Source organism: Sparus aurata, chromosome 16 (assembly GCF_900880675.1).
Source record: "Sparus aurata chromosome 16, fSpaAur1.1, whole genome shotgun sequence".
NCBI lineage: Eukaryota > Metazoa > Chordata > Actinopteri > Spariformes > Sparidae > Sparus > Sparus aurata.
Genome location: NC_044202.1, coordinates 3,044,864 through 3,061,314, shown reverse-complemented (window position 1 = coordinate 3,061,314; position 16,451 = coordinate 3,044,864). Strand labels below are relative to the sequence as shown.

The 16,451-nt window shown below is 40.8% G+C and overlaps 1 protein-coding gene across 6 annotated transcripts in view; it reads right to left on the bottom strand.

Annotated features, from left to right (window-relative positions):
* Window positions 1-16,451, bottom strand: part of klc1a (kinesin light chain 1a) — a 45,338-nt gene that overhangs the window by 15,579 nt on the left and 13,308 nt on the right. For 4 of the 6 annotated variants that reach the window (XM_030392381.1, XM_030392384.1, XM_030392385.1 and 1 more), the window contains exons 5-13: window positions 12,423-12,651; window positions 11,323-11,410; window positions 8,248-8,349; window positions 3,830-4,003; window positions 3,620-3,719; window positions 3,271-3,323; window positions 2,642-2,709; window positions 2,254-2,362; window positions 600-761 (exon numbers count right to left, since the gene is read on the bottom strand). In XM_030392381.1, the coding sequence (XP_030248241.1) occupies window positions 600-761; window positions 2,254-2,362; window positions 2,642-2,709; window positions 3,271-3,323; window positions 3,620-3,719; window positions 3,830-4,003; window positions 8,248-8,349; window positions 11,323-11,410; window positions 12,423-12,651 (1,085 nt within the window). The remainder of the gene's footprint in view (window positions 1-599; window positions 762-2,253; window positions 2,363-2,641; window positions 2,710-3,270; window positions 3,324-3,619; window positions 3,720-3,829; window positions 4,004-8,247; window positions 8,350-11,322; window positions 11,411-12,422; window positions 12,652-16,451) is intronic. The other 2 variants (XM_030392383.1, XM_030392386.1) reach the window with 1 other exon arrangement.

The following is a 16,451-nucleotide window of genomic DNA, read 5'->3' as shown; positions in this document are numbered from 1 at the left end:
CCTTAGAGTATCTTTCTTGATAGAAGCCACATTTACATTTTTAATCATAAAATGGAATAAATGAGGATTTCATCTTAACATGTTGCTTAGGTTTTATTAGTCTACTCAGAGAGGACTGTCATCAAAGCTGGAATATTGCAATAGATACTTTTAGGGTGTTTTGAATTGAGCTCTTTGACATCAGGTGCATTAAAAGTGAAATCACACTTTTAGTTTTCCTTGGTGCAAACTAATGCGAAAAACTGAACCAAAAGTTGTAAACAAATGTCAAAAAGACTCAGCAATAGCTGTTTTATTAGAGATTGTTCTCCTCAAACCGTCCTACTGCATTTACTACATATGAATGCCATCAACCTTACTAAGATAAACATTATAAAACAAACCGTTGATGCTCCAAATACTCTGCACCAAACCAGCTTTATATGACTTCGACTTTAAGATGAATCACTCAACAGAGTTCATTGATTCATCAGGACCAGATCACTTTGTAAATATGGCTTCTGTCCAGAAACATACAGGCTGTTTCGTCTTATAACCCTGCCTGTGTTCCTGGTCTGAGGACTCTCAGTAACGTGTCGAGGGCTGTGTACTGTACTTACCCCATTCCACTCCACGCTCATACTCACTTCCTCGCCACCGTCAGGCCCACTCTCGTATTTCACCGTGTCAGAGGTCAAGCTCTCGCGGCTCCGCTGCTTCTCACGGGCCTCGGGCTCGCTCAGGACCTCCGCCACACGCTGCTTATGAACAGTGTCCAGACCCTGACACACACGCACACACACACAAACACACACACAAGGCAGCAATAAATGCCAATTCAACTAATCCAATTAAAGCAAAGCTGAGCACCTCTGCCACCTGCAGCCTGTCACACATATGGACTCTGTACAGCTGACAGGAACAAGCACCAGTTCATCCAATCCAATTAATATTAAAGCTATAGACTTCTACCACCTGCTGCACGGAACACAGGCCGAGGCACACACTCTCACTCACATCAGGACTCATTCAGCAAAGTGAGTCACGAAAGCAAAATGGCGCAAATTCTCAGTGTTTTCAGTAAACAGGAACTTGTTGTTTCCTGCTGCGGATGATGTTGATTCCTTAGTACCATCACCATAGTTACAAATGTTAAAGCTTTCTGACCAGCTGAGCTTACATCTGGTGTAAGTATGCAGCTAGAACTAAAACTAGAACACTGAAAACCTGTGATACGAGGGCTACAACAAACAGTTCTTTTCACAATAGATCATTTCGTCTAAAAAGTGTGAACAATTGTGAAAATGCTCATCACAATTTCCCAGAGCCCGAAGTGACATCTTCAAAATGCTTCTGTTGTCCAAATAACTGTTATTTGTTATAGTAAATGAAGAGTCTTTGTGTTTTGGACTAAGAAAAGCAGCAAATGTTTGACATTGTGCTTCCCCCTTCTTTACCAGATGGATGTAAAAGATGCACGTTCTCCTATGTAAAATTTGCTTATTAAAAAGGTATTTAAAAGGTAAATTCAGCAGGATTTCTCTTTAGAACGAGCTGGCAAAATGAAGCAGCCTCTGGCATAGTTAAAGCTGGACAGACGATAACGTTACACGACGATGCAGACTGATGCCAAGACCGTTTCTTGTGACCCCGTCTGAAGAATGAATTATTCAAGAGGGGAAAAACCCAGACGGACAGGACAACGACCTGTACAATGGTCATGTTGTAAAAGTCTTGCTGGTTTTATATTCATTAACACATTCTACCTCTTAAATTCTATGGATATTGTAAATGTACTGAATCTTTAAAGGTATTTTGGGCAGGGATTGTTTTTCTCAGCAGTATAATTCAGCCCAAACTAACCGCTTGATTTAATAAGAGGCATCTAGACGTGTATTCATAATATGATTAATTACCAAAAGTCTCCACAGCTGTGAATCCAGTTAAAATAGTCTCGTGCTACTTCCCAACTGAGAGATACTTGACATTAAAGCAGGAAATCCTAATTCAGGATAAAAGCTGCAGGGCTTCACCACCGCCTCCACAGGGGACCCCATTAATTCTCAGAAGTAACACACAATCGGAGGAGCTTTAAAAGCTCCTCACCATCCTGAGTGTATCATCTCATCCCTAATTTTACCACTAGATTGAACATTTCTGCCTTTTAATCTGCTGTAAGTGCAGAGTTGTTCTTTCATCTGAGTACTTGTAAGCAGCGAAAGTTTTTAAAACCGACAGCAACGTCTTAATGACCAGATAGGAATCCTGAGTCACCTGCTTTCTGGAACGCATGGCGGCTTCCTCCAGAGTCTCCGCCGCCTCGAACTTGCCCTGCCGCCTGTAGAGGGCGCCCAGATTCTTCAGGGTGGTGGTCACTGTGGGGCTGCAAAAACAAGAAGGAGGAATATTATTTCACATTTACTGAACAACTGATTAAACACACAGTTTATTTTTACCACTAGGGGTCTATCAATCAAAACAAAAGACTAAGTTGCAACTTTTTTCACAAGCTTACATCGTGGAAGACGTGTAAAACGGTGTGTCCATTTCTTTTTAATGTTACAACCCGCACGAAATGATGAACAAACTGACAAAACCGGCACAGAGGCAGAAAAACACGGAAATCTCCAAAAGGTCGGAAAAACACGAAAAACACACTGACCTGTCGACTTTACAGGCTTTGTACCAGCCTCCATATTCTCCGAATGGTGAGCCATCCTTCTGCTTCCCCTACAAGACAAAAGAAAGTTAATAACAAGTCACTTTCATCAGTTTATAACAAAACTGCTCCCGGGACTCTACGGGGGCTTACATGTTGCAAGCCTGTACAAGAAGCATGGACCCATGAATATATAATATGAAGTGATTCATGCGTTCACAGATTAACATTAACCCTTTTCATAACTAGTGGCCTGTTAATACCATCAAAGATAACATGAAGGGTTATTAAGTGGGGGGATTATTGCTGCGTCAGGGCTCCTTCCAGAAATAAACCTTTTAAACCGTGACGAAAATAAACTCTTTGTTGGGAAAGTCGAATACTCGCACCATCAGCATTTGATGGTTACTACTAAGACCTAATCTGCTAATCCAACTCTTTGTGCAGTCAATCTTTCTTATTCCATCTGAAATTGTATCATAGAACTGTCACACACGCGTAGATATCAACAGACTTAAAATTCAAATGTGGTGTGTCAGAGTTTGGGGACAAACATTAAAACAGTTAATTAACAAATTACATTAAACAAACTTGACAATAGCATTTATTAAATACCAACATGTTTCGCTCACCTTGCTTTGTTCCTCTCTCTCCTCAGCATGCATCCATATTGGTTTGTTCTCATCTACAGAGAAACACATGAAAGTCAGAAATACAAACATTCACTCAGATAACCAGCAGGAGAGAAGTTTTAAGAAGTCACTACTTTCTGAAGAAGTATGGTTTTTATTTCTCAGCTGAAAGGTCATTTTTGTTTATAGCCACCAAAATGATAATATTAACCTTTACATTGGAGGGATGTCAGAGCGGTACACATCTGTTTGTTTGTGATATTAAGTCACTCTGCATCGGGGGATGTTAGATAAAATGTCCAAAAATAAACATGTTTGTGTGTGTTTGTCATGCGGTCACATGTCGTACCATCAACAGAGCCGAACTCCCTCTCGTGAGCGCGGGTGAGGATTTCTTTATACAGAGTTTCAGCCTGCTTGAACTTGCCCTGTTTCAGGTAACAGGACGCCTGAGGAACACAGGGAAGCGAATGTTAAGTTTCAGCATGATGCTGTAAAAGAGGTTTTCCTCCCGAACTCAGGAGATACTCCCATCCTCGCCCGCCTCCACCCCTCTCACCAGGTTGTTCTTGGTCTTGGCCACGTTGGGGTCGTCGGGGCCCAGTTTGGTCTGGTAGATCTCCAGCGCTCTCATGTAGTAGTACTCCACCTCTTCATACTTGCCCTGGTTCTGACACAGCAGGGCCAGGTTGTTCAGCTGCTTGGCCACATCTGGGTGGTCCTTCCCCAGCACCTGGGTCGGAAGCAAGTGGAAAGAGGGAGGGGGGTTAAAACGACAGTCAAAACATCAAACTAAATGAGTTTTAGACAACAACCTGTGTGTCCAAACTGTGCCATTTGGTCAACAGCTTTTATCCAGGGCGAGAAAATACCACCATCCTATAAACAGCTGCTGGGGGGGCGTCTCTTGCTGTAGCTGGTTTCCTGGTCATTTTGGCCGTTCTTTAGTCTTCAAGTGATTCTTTAAAAATCGCTTTTAGACTGTAGCTCATCATTATTTTCATTGCTGATGAATTTGTCGATTATTTTTCTCAATTAATCAACACTTAATCTCAATTCTTTCAGTTTCCTTTAGAGTCAACCTTTAGTTTTAAATTTGTACCCACTTTTGATCCTCGCATCTAGTTTTGCCATTTCATGATAAACAGAGCAGTGGAAATCAAAACATACCAATACATACCAAAGAATATTTGAGTTATGTTGACCTTTGTACTGCGTGCTACAGCTCGTCTTAGTAATGCTGCTTTTCTCAGAATTGTGTTTCTAACATTACACACAAATGAAAGAAATGTTTCCCATGTAAAATGCATGAATTCTGGTCCACATCTTGGGATTTGAAACCGTTGTTCACACCCCTTGACAGACCAGTCAACAACGTTTTTTTGCTTGATCAAATAAAATCTAGAAACAGTGTACAAACGCAGCAATGCAGCAACAGACTGCATACCACATACACTATATCCTCCTCTCCTGTCTGCACAGAGCAAAAAGAGGCAGAACAGTGAAAATAAATCTTTAAACATGGAATATGTTTGCATTAATGTGGATATGAGAGTGCTGTAAGCTTCTACTGTGTGCTGAGGCAGCTTAAAGCTATTAGAGACTAATGTAGCGAACATGAAAGAGATGCAGAACGATCATTAGAGACTAGGTATCTATACCTAGAAAACTGCAGCACAGGTTTTTTCGGAGTCTGAATGTCCAGCAAGGAGAGGGAGATCAGAGAGAATGAAAAATACAGAATCGAGGGGGGAAAGAAAAGGAGATGGGCTCAGACTTTGGAAAGCCAGGAAGAAAAAGGAGACTCGAAGAGGATGAAGTCTGAGTTTAAAAGAGAAAAGGATATGAAGCCTGACAAAGCAAGTCCTCTCTCTGCTGCCTGGTAGCTCATTGAGACAACCCCAGGGGAACAGGGACCAGAAACACAAAGAAAAGCATGAGGTGAAAAGTAGTATCAGAGGTAAAAACTAAACAAAGTAGCCTGCCATTTGTCCTTTGAGGGATTTTGGCTTCATATTATTGTGGTATAATTCTCTTTGAGGTCTGAGATCAAACCCCTCCTGAGCACCACAAGATCCTCCTCTCTCCCGCCCTGCTGGAGTCTGACAGTCTCTCGGTTTCTCTGAGCCACAGGATGCTGCAGAGCGATCTGAGCGGTGCCACCTACAGTATTCACTCAGTCCTGGCCTCCCAAACCTCACTCCTCCACCTACTCCTCCGCACAACACATCTGACAGCTTTCCTGTAAACATCGTTAGCTGAAAAAAGGATTGCCATAAGCCACACACGCCGGCAAGCTCTGGGTCGCAGAGGAATTGATCGTGTTTATTGACGGATGTCGTGCTTCCAAATATGAAAAGTGCTGCAGTCTGTGGTGGTTTCCGTGGAGCTCTTAGAAGCACCACCTTCATCTAAAATTAAAGCAGGAAAGCTTCTACTTACAGGGCACAGAATGCATCGATGTTTACCCAAATATTTACTGACTACAGGAGTTTTTGAGAAATTTGAGAGTTTGTTTCTATCCCTTGTAGACAGACATGCATATTTCAACAAAGACATCGGTGGAATGAATCAGACTTCACCTTATTTAGCGCTTTAAAGTTGAGCGACGCTTTGATGCACTGTTCAAAAAGACAACAACAGGAATCTGTGTCTAGAATCTGAGACATCCCAGTGGAAGCTTGGGTTTTCATTTTTGGTTTCATCATAAATAAAATGCCGATGATGCGAATGTCAACTAATTTAATGAAAAGACCAAAACAAACAAGAAAGAAAAGTCTTAAAAACGGGTCAATAATTTCATTTCATAAATAGCTCAGTAATAAATAGAAACCTTTGCTCAGAGTCCTCACCACAAGTGTCCCAGAGTTTGAATACTACCTGTGACCCTTCGCAGCATATCACCCTCCCTCTCTCACCCTGTTTCCTTTCACTCTTCAGCTGTACTAAAAATAATAATGCCACAAAAAACAGCACTGCAGCAGCCACCTTGCACCACCCTGCCTGTGCAGAAAAATCTTGCAGCTTAAGCGAGAGCATTATCATCCGAGTTTAAGCAGCACCGAAAGGGAAATCGTTCAGCTTAACCGAAGCTGGCGTCTCATTCTCAGAACAGTGGGAAGGAGAACGAAGGACAGTTTGTTCAAAAGCAAAGGACAGACACAGAATTAAAAGTGTCTTCTGTACTTTCAGGATTGCTGAGCAGATCTTTGCACTGAACTAGAGGTCAGACAAAGTGACGATGTTCTTCCTGGATACAGATGCTGTCTCGTGATAAACATCTTTCAACAAAGCAAACTAAGCGAGAATGAGCAGAAATGAGTCAAAGGAGAGCAACGTACGCTGAATAAGTCCCAAGTGACAGACGAAGAACATAGGTTAAAAATTAGCTGTATTAAGCTAATTTACTGTTATTAATTGTATGTTATTAATGTTAGAAATATATCTGTGCAGGAATGTAGCATCTACATTAAACATTAGTAACTGCAGACAGTTAATAACAAGCTCTTAGACTTTCTGCATTAGCCTATGCTAGCTAACTAAAGCTAATAAAACCTGGTGACAACAGCAGTCATAAAAACATTAGCAGTCATCATCTGTTTCAAGAAGGTAAATCTGTCACTATTAATGCGAAAATTGAAAGCTTGACAGAGCATAGCAACTTTAAGTGTTTGTCCTTTATAATGCTGCCTTTAAAACCAGTGACTCGTGTGAGCGACCTTGAGTAGAATCCTTTAGTTTAGTGTTTGACTGCTTTGTATCTGAGTAGCACACAGATATCGTCACAAAGTCGAATACACTTTTATTTCGAAAGTTAAGTTTTAATGAAGTATTTTACTGCTGTCTATGCAGTAAAAGACAAATCTGTTTTTGAAATTGTTGCTATAGGACCAGAGAAAAAAGAGAAACTGGGCTGTGGTGCTGTATTTCCTTAGGCTCAAACAACCAGGATGACACTTTCTCGTATAAGAGCTAAATAGGACACCAAAATTATCTTTGTATTTGATCAGAACTGACAGTTTTGTATAGTTTTGTCCTTCTCACCATCTGACTTGTATAACCTTTGTGTCCATGGAGGCCGGTGTACAAAAATGTGGAAGTATGATGAGTAGTTCAAACAACAACCCGAGGGCTCTGCTGCGGGTTGTTTTTTTTATATCAACGTAACATTGTGCCCCATTCATCTATTATGTATGCGGATAACTGCACTAGTGGGAACATTTAAGTGTATAGTTAGTTAATGTTATTATCTGAAGCTTTCAGGTAACATTATCTTACTTTCACTTTTAAAAATTGCGTCCGTCCAATTTTCCTTCGGGCGTCGGTATCAATTTATAGCGGGTCGGCTTTGGTACGGAATGTAATCTGTGCTACTGTCGGATAACGGGTCGGATGCGGTGACCCGTGCAGGACTCTGGTCTAAGTGACCATTTTAATCCTCTAGCCAATTATCAAGCTAAATATCCAACATGCTAGTTAACGTCAAAGACTGCGGTGGAAGACGACGGTAAAATATTTCCACTGGATTTATTTATGCCTGAATTTTTAAGGTGTGGCGGCTTTTATTTTTTGCCGTGGCGGTGCGCCAAAGTCAATTACATGTAGGGGAAACCCTGAATTATATATATATTGATGAGAAATGAACGAGGAGGAGGAGGAGGAAGAAAAAAAGACGTGTAAACGGTTATTGATTTTTCTAAACGGTTATGATTTGTTATCCGTGTATCCGTTTACACGTGTAGACGTTGACACCCCTACTTTCAACAGTTGCATTATTACCCAGATGATAATAATACAAATAAGGTTAAAAAAAATCTGAAAGTCACCCTTTAAATATAGTGAAGAAGAACAAAATGGCCATCTGTTGAAGCACAAGTAGAATCAGCTTTTGTTTGCTGAAGTGTTTCAGCTTAAATAACATGTTTTTAATTATTACTGAATCTGTTTTGTCCTGGTGTTTGATGACCTTTGACCTACCTTTTCTCTGATCTCCAGCGCTCTCTTGCACAGAGGCTCTGCTTCCTTGTACTTCCCTCTCTTCCCATACAGGACAGCCAGGTTATTGAGGGTGGCAGCGACCTGACGGGGACAGAAACACATTCATCATACGTCACATATGTAAAACCTGGCATCTTTACACATGTGTGTGCAACCGCAAGACTCCACCACAGCGACTCAGTGCCTTGATCTGGTGAGAGAGTGATTCATAAGGAGGAAGACGATGTGTGGAAACAGGAAGTGATTAAAGTGGGCTGTAATTTGATCCCAATCATGAATGATGAATCTCCAACACGTGCAGTCAGGAAGAGGGAGGCGCCTGGGAGGTCACCTCTGATCTCTGATTCAGACAGGCTCTGGTGACCATGTGGATAGAGTGGGAGGAAAGGAGGGAGGGCAGAGGGGTGAGGTGACTGGTGGAGGGGGTGCTCATTCAGAAAGGCAGAGTGGAAGGAGTGTAAAAAGATGACTATTCTTCACAGACTCAAATATCAAGACAAATATCTTTCATGTGTCCAGACATATGGCTACAGATCCTCCAGCTACAGACTTGTGGCTACAAAGTCAATAATCCATTACAGCTAAACATCTTCTGGCAACAGAAACACTTCACAGCTTCTCATCCTGGGGTCTGTGGTCCTCTGATACCACTTTTCCACAACAATGAAATCGTAAAGTTGTCTTTGTTAAGTCTAAAACTAGTTTAGAAGTCCAAAAACAGAACACCTCTGGTCCTGATCACACAGGCCGTCACCCTCCTCAAGTTTCTGTGTCAATTCTGAGTGGATTCCCCAGGAGGACCCCACTTCTAGACTCGAGAGGCGGGTACTTCAAAGTGCTCTGCGATGCGTAGGCGGAGACCACAATCAGAAGCTGTTTGTCTCTGACCCTTGTAGTCTCTGGGGAGAACTCCAACACAGCAAAATCAGCTGGGGGTTCTTAAGTATTTCCATGCGTGCCTGACGCCTCTCACAGTGGAAACACTACATCACTCAGGATTTCGGCTCAGTAATGTGAGTTTAACTAACTTCTGCTCGTTCCCGATCAAAAGGTAACAATGCACATTCCCAGAAGCCAGTTTTCCTGGCCAAGAGTCACCATGCCGAGGCCCAACCTTCACCCGCCACCCAACTGGCCAAGTTCCAGACTAACCAATCTGCCATTATGTGAAGACAATATGTGCTGGTACATGCCATGACCGTGGGTGTAGACCGAAGTCCAGCAAGTCTAAACCTGAATTCAAGATAATGTTCCTCTGTGGATACCTTCTCTCACAGATTTGGAACCAGCTCACATTTTGAATACCGAACGTACCAAAACAAGGCAAAGACCAAAAGACAGGAGGGGAGATTGAGAGATTATGAAGATACGAAATAGGAGGGAAAAAAACAAGAGGCATAAGGCTGGATTTAAAAAAACAAATTCGGTGAGAGGAAATCAGTGAATCAGTGTCAGATAACTTGCTATAATCTTGCCAAAACTACGATTTTCTGAGGACAAATCACTGGAAAAAATAATCACTTCCTTGTGGAACAGAAGGATCAGGTGGGAGGGGAGGAGTGGGGAGGGCTAACCTCAGCTTCACAAAGTGGAGGGTGATGGAGGTCCAGAGAGTTGAGACACAGGCCTGCTGAGGTTAACACAGTTAGTCGACCTGCTGTATGTTTACAGTCACACTGACAAACAGACTGAGTCAATTATATATGAAACCTACTGGAATCGATGGTCACAGTCTTTTACAAATACATTACGGCTGTTTAGGGGAAATGTAACTGTGTTTAGGTCGATGTATAACAACAGCAAACATTTCCCCGGAGGCTTTATGGTTTGATGTATTATTGTCTTCCACTGGAAAAGTACCAAAACCTTGTATCAGCAGTTCACAAGTTTTTGTCTGCCTGTGGACAAATACCTCCTCTGACCCTATTACCAGAGTATGAACCAGTTAAGGCCCCTGTTATTTATTCTTTCAAACTCAATGATTAAAAGACAAAACGCCATTTTACAAGGAGTAAATTGGATCTTGGAGCTCTACTTGACAAATCTTTAAGTCACCGGTCGCTTCAATGGCTTTTTAATGATGATAAATGCCTCGAAAGTGTAATTCAAACACTACTTTAGCTGCACGGTTGTTATGGCTGTCTGTGTTGTTATTTGTGTTACCCTAAGGAGAAAGGGTAGAATGGTTTTAAAAGAATCTTATTGATCCCTGAGGGAGAACCGGGACACTGCAGCAGCCAAAAATAGATGTAGAGCAAAGAGCAAAGGGTAACAACAGTGTGAGGACATATAAAACAAAATGATGGTGGATTTAACTCTTATTTTTTCTCCAACAACAGCACTAACTCGTGTAAAAGTGTTTATTTCACTATATCCAGTCATCCATATTTATTGTTCTATAAAAAGAAGTGGCTAACCATTTTAGGAAATACAATAGTGAATGAAAGGAGAAAATCAATACCACTCTCAAATCTGTATTTTAAATAAATGAATCTATAGCCAGCAGGCAGGTAGCTTAGCTTAGCATAAAAACAGGAAACAAGGGTCAAGCTTGCTCAGTCCAAAAGTTAATTAATCATCCTATCAGCGCCCTTAAAGCCACAACTTTGCATTTTTTATCTTTGTTTTCTGGTTTGAATGAATATACAAAGAATAATGTGTTGATTCAAGATCTTTATAGTTGCTGGTAGGCAGAATTTCTTCACCTGTGGATAAAGGCAAGCAAGCTGTTTGTAGCTTACTGCTTATCTGTCCTAACATTTTAAATTATCCCTTCATTGTTGTTAAAGATTGGTTAAGTTGCTAAAATAATCCAATGATTATTGGGTATTTATTTAGTGTTGGAAATGGTACTTAAAGTGATGAAGTACGTTTTTCTGCACTTGACAGCAACAACATCTGTCATAAATTTTGTTGAGATACAGGATAAAATCTCTCTGATAAAGATAGAACTGATTATAGCAGTCATCAAAAGAATATGTCCAACAGTGCAGTGCTATAAAAACAGAGCACAACTTAACAACTTTGATGTAACTCAGACAGAGATGCACTCACAGCTGGATGGTCCCTGCCCAGAGTCTTCTCCCTGATGGCCAGAGCATCATTCAGCAGGTTGGCTGCCTCCTTGTATTTGTTCTGATCCCTGACAGACAGAAGCAAACAGAGTCAGACAGAATAACACAAACACAGATGGACAGAATAACAGACAAGCACACAAAGAAAAGAAACATAAAGTATGCCAACAATTTCAACTAACGGCTCATTATTTTCAGGTGACACGGTCCGAATAGCTTTGCAGTAGTTCCCACAGTCGATGCAACAGTCTGCTGACGACAAGTCGACCCAGTCTGTCATTCCTTTAGAGGAGCCAAACCAAAAAACAGCACTGGCTTTTCAATGGATAAGATTTGTGGAAGATCAACCCCTGTAAAAGCTCTTGTGTGTCCTTCTTTTGTTCTTTTCTCTCGAGCTGGGAAATTAACGCTTCCCCACTTCTGTTACTGTACTGTAAATCTTCAGTTGTGTCTGCTATGTTTGCTATGCTGCACCTATGACGTAGAAAGGCATCCAGCTATCGTTTGGAGGTCTCATAGAGGCCTGTCACCAAAGATTTCAAGGGACATGCCTCTTTGTTGTGAGGGTGACAGAGAGACAACATGCCATAGCTGTTACCACTTCTATGCTATGATCCTGACGGGACACCAACAAGGTTAAAAACATTCCTTTCACTGATAGCTACCAAACACTAACCAAGCATTCACTTAAAGGGCTTCATTCTGAAATACCGGGAGGTCTTGTAAAACGGTCAGAGTGTCTCTGACTTCAAGGATTTACAAGCTAGCGAAGGTTTTTGTTTTCACACTGCTGCCAGTGTGATGTAAGAAACACCAGACCAAACACTGACTGCTGTTTTATGCGTTTAATATATTCTTCATAGAAAAATGATCAAATCTACACCATACTACATATTAATCATCCATTACATATGCCCATGATTCTGAAATATGCATCTGTTTCATTGCACTGTGCATCTTTTCTAAACCACATCTCCAAATCAAACAACATTTATTAAATCTCATATTCCATATTACAGTCAACAGTTACATTTTGCAGATAAACTAGATAAACCAAGATAAAAGATTTGATATACCAACCTGTAAACGAGGGCGAGGATATTGAGCATGGTGGCCACATCTGGGTGATCATGTCCGGAGGTCTTCTCCAGGTCTTCCAGCGCCTGTTTGCAGAGGGGCACAGCCACCTCGTACCTGCCCTGGGAGGCATACTGGATAACCAGGTTGTGGAGGGTCCTCAGGCGGGCCGGGATCTCATAACCTCCTTGCTGAGCGGCAGCTGCTGCAGCACTGCCGTGACTCGGCTGGACTGGAGAGACATGAAGCAAAGAAAAGATCAGTAACAGCTCCGAAAATAGATATATATTTGACAAATTGAGAATGTTTTATTCATGTTTTATCATTTTTTAGTCTCTTGTGATCCCAAAGTACCCAGAACTTTAGTCTCATAAAACACTTTTCAACAAAGTAAAAGGTTCTTTCAAGTGTGCTGTCTGTGTTTTCACTGTAGTCTAGAGACTGAAGACTCTAGAGAGAAAATGCAAACATTTTAAAATGTACGGCTATTTTTACACATCAATTTATGTGCACAACTAAACAATAAGCAGGCCTGAACTTCATCGCCAGTCCATCGGTTGTTAAACTTTCTCTGTAACTCTAAGCACACTGAACAACTGGTGTGGTTTGCTGGCTGTGGTCTGCATCTGCAGTTATTAAAAAAGTAGTGTCTGAAATAAAATGCTGCGAGTACTCGACTTGTCACCGTGTTTAGCCCTGCAAGCCCCACTCGCAGAGTTCCTGTTCTTTTAAAAGTACTATCCCCCCTCTGCTCTGAGCAGGGACTTTTCTGATGTAAAAATATTTCCTTGGAACTTAATTTAGACCCTGGTCCCTGCGGTGAAAATGCACAGAGTTCCTCCAAAGGTTCCTTGTTCTTGGGGAAAGTTCCAGCAGTGGAAATGCAGCCAAAACTCATAATATACAATAATAAACAGTCTGTTACTGCTGATTATGTTCTCCAATAACCAATTGTTTGCTCTATGAAATGTAAAAAATAATGTGAAAAATGACAGAGATGTTAAAATTCATAATCTCATTTTGCCTGAGCAACAGCCCAAAAATTAAAAATAATTACAATGTTAAACATATGTCCTTAGTGTCTAAAAATATGCATGTTACAAACTGATTTATTGTATTGTATATTTTAAGATGAGTCGACTCAAATGTTGGTTCAGATATCACAGACTGTCTCCTGCTTCGTTTTAAGAATACCCTGAAGCTGTTAACATTTGCCCTAAAAACAGGATTATTCACACATAAACAATGTCCTCATTCTGCTATGATGCACAGCAAACGCGCTGCCTTCAGTGCGATATGTTTTACGAGGTCAGGAGGACATGACTGGAATGTCTCTCATGACATGCAGCCTGTCTGTCTGCCTGTCTGTCTTTCAGTCCGTCTCTGTGTATGTATGTGTGTGTAAGAATGTATGAATGTGTGTCTGAGTGAGAGGTCAGGAAACCACCTGATTGGGTTTCTCATTAAAGGCAGCAGCTCTATATTTACTCTGAAGGAGAGCCGCTGGGGTTTGGAGGAGGAACCCGCCTACTGCAGTCATAACATCGACCAAAGTGAAGAGTCCAAGTGGTACCAGGTGTTCAGAACCACTCGCACCACAGCAGCCCATCACTGCCGATACTCGCTCATGGCAGAGGAAATAATGCAACTTCAATACTATAAAGGTTTTATATTCCATTTTGTCTTAAATTAATTATGGCCTTCTTTCCCCATTTCTATGTATCTAATAATAATAAAGGCATATAATAAAATTGGGTTTCATTCAACAAAACGCATGTGTGAATGTGTACTGTTTCATCAGATACTGAAAGTTAAGTTATGACAGGAAAAAAGAAAGATACAACAAAAGTCCCGAGCCAAATTTGAACCAGGCACATTGCGCTTCACGGTTGACCACAAGGTCAGTTTACCAGCCTTGGGGAATACTTGTGCGGCCAAGAAGACGAGAAGTCAAGTTGCATAATGGAAATGTAGGATGCATCAAACTGGATCACTTGAAAATCACATTAATTAATTCTCTAGGTTCAACTAAAACTGCATCCAATTTGTCCAATTAACAAGACACTAAATCATTACTACACTGTGGAGAGGTATCGTCACTGCTCTCGTCCTCCAACCATCATTATTCTCCTTCCTGCTGACAGCAATTTACCAAAACCCCAAAAGCTTCTCGAGCAGTCTGAATAAGCTTGAGGAGGAAAGACATCTAATCTACTCCAGCGTAACACACAAACACAGAGAAAGAGAGAGTCACCGGCAGCTCCGTTTCACACTGAGGGAGGATTAATGCCACTGGAAGCTGCATTCGATGATGTGTTCCTTCTCCATGCACCGGCAGATCCTAAACTCATCCCATTTCTGCATTCAGTTCTTTAAATCCAACCTCCTCATTCATTCAAGATGCACATGGCTGTCAACACAGCCATCATTTTGAGTAATTCGGTGTATTTACATGAGGGAGGGGAGAGATTTAATCTTTTTTCCGCAGTACTTTGGAAACATGAAACAAATGAAGCACTACAAACCTCCAGGCTAATAAATCTTTTAAGGTTTGTATATACCATCATCTAACATAGCTACTTGACTGTATTGACTGAAAACACCGAAGTACGTGTGAGCAGGAATATGTGGGTGTGTGCAGAGTGTAACAATAAGTGTCTAGGACATCTTGTCTGTGAGTAAATGGGTGTGGGTTCATAATTATTGCATAACAACATGAATTTTTAAACCGTATTTATCTCAAACCTCACTTACAATTACCAACAGTTGATGCTTAAAGTGCACTAACCAATTTCACAATAATCTTTTAATCCTGGAACGACTGCCAATCTTATAAATTTAGGCAACAAGAGACAAATCAAACCAGAGGTGTTGATGCCGTGACAGAGCATAATTCGGAGATTACAACCTGGTTGAGTTTCCTGCCTCGACTCAGAGGGTTAATCGTTATGTTGCAAGATTGCCCTGTTGCATGGACTTAATAGCAAATATTTGGATAACCTTAAACTTATGTGTTGGGACATGAGGCACAGAAAACAAAAAACACATCCAGTATTTTGAGAGGAGAGACCTGGGCACAGCTTTAAAGAGCTTTACTGTGAAGCTAAAACTGGACATGACACAAGCTAATCAGCAATGAATCCAGGAGCTACATGTATTTTGACATCCAGCTGTGAGAGATGTGTGCAGCAGAGTCATGTTTGTGATGTTTGACAAATTCAGTGAGTACTTTTGTAGATTACAGCACATTTGTGATGCCCTAAAGACAGTTAAGTCTTGTTTGTGTACTGAGATGGATTGAAAATACTAGCATTGAAAAGATGCACTTTTTTATATTGAAGACTTTTTTCTAAATCAAAAAGGAAGTTAGATTTATGTGACTGCTTGTATTAAATGATGAACTAGATTCACTCGTCATGTTGCTGTTCCTGAGCAGAATATTATGTCACAGAATATTTGACAGGTGAATCATAATTTAATTGTGAGGCCAGTAAAGCTTCACACCTTTAATGACATCTACTGTTATTTTTTAAATCTATAATTACTTTTTCATACGGATATTAATAACTGTGTTGACTGATGCCCATTTTTCCACAAATAACTTCCCTTCTCTTGATATAAAACCACAACAAAATAAATACAATAAAGATTTAAAAAATCGTTCTATTTTCTGTGTTTTCCAGGACTAATTTGATATATATCACACGGACGTGATTATCTCTTAACTCAGAGAAGAAATGTCACATAACTTTATTGTTTTTAATCATTATGCAGTATTGACCTCTAAAGTGTCACCCTTTTATTGAGATTTATGCTGTAGATAGTCAATCTTATGCTCCCCCAAACCAAAGCCCTCCCTCACAGCTATATTCTATTAAAGTCTGCTGTCGAGTCATAATTCATATCCAGCCATGGTGCTGAACACAGCAAAGGCTCTATTAACACTACGAGGGAAAATGCTGAAAATCAGCATAATGAAGTCAGTTTTCCATCTAGAAACATGAAAAAATGTCGTCCTTAAATTCGACACAG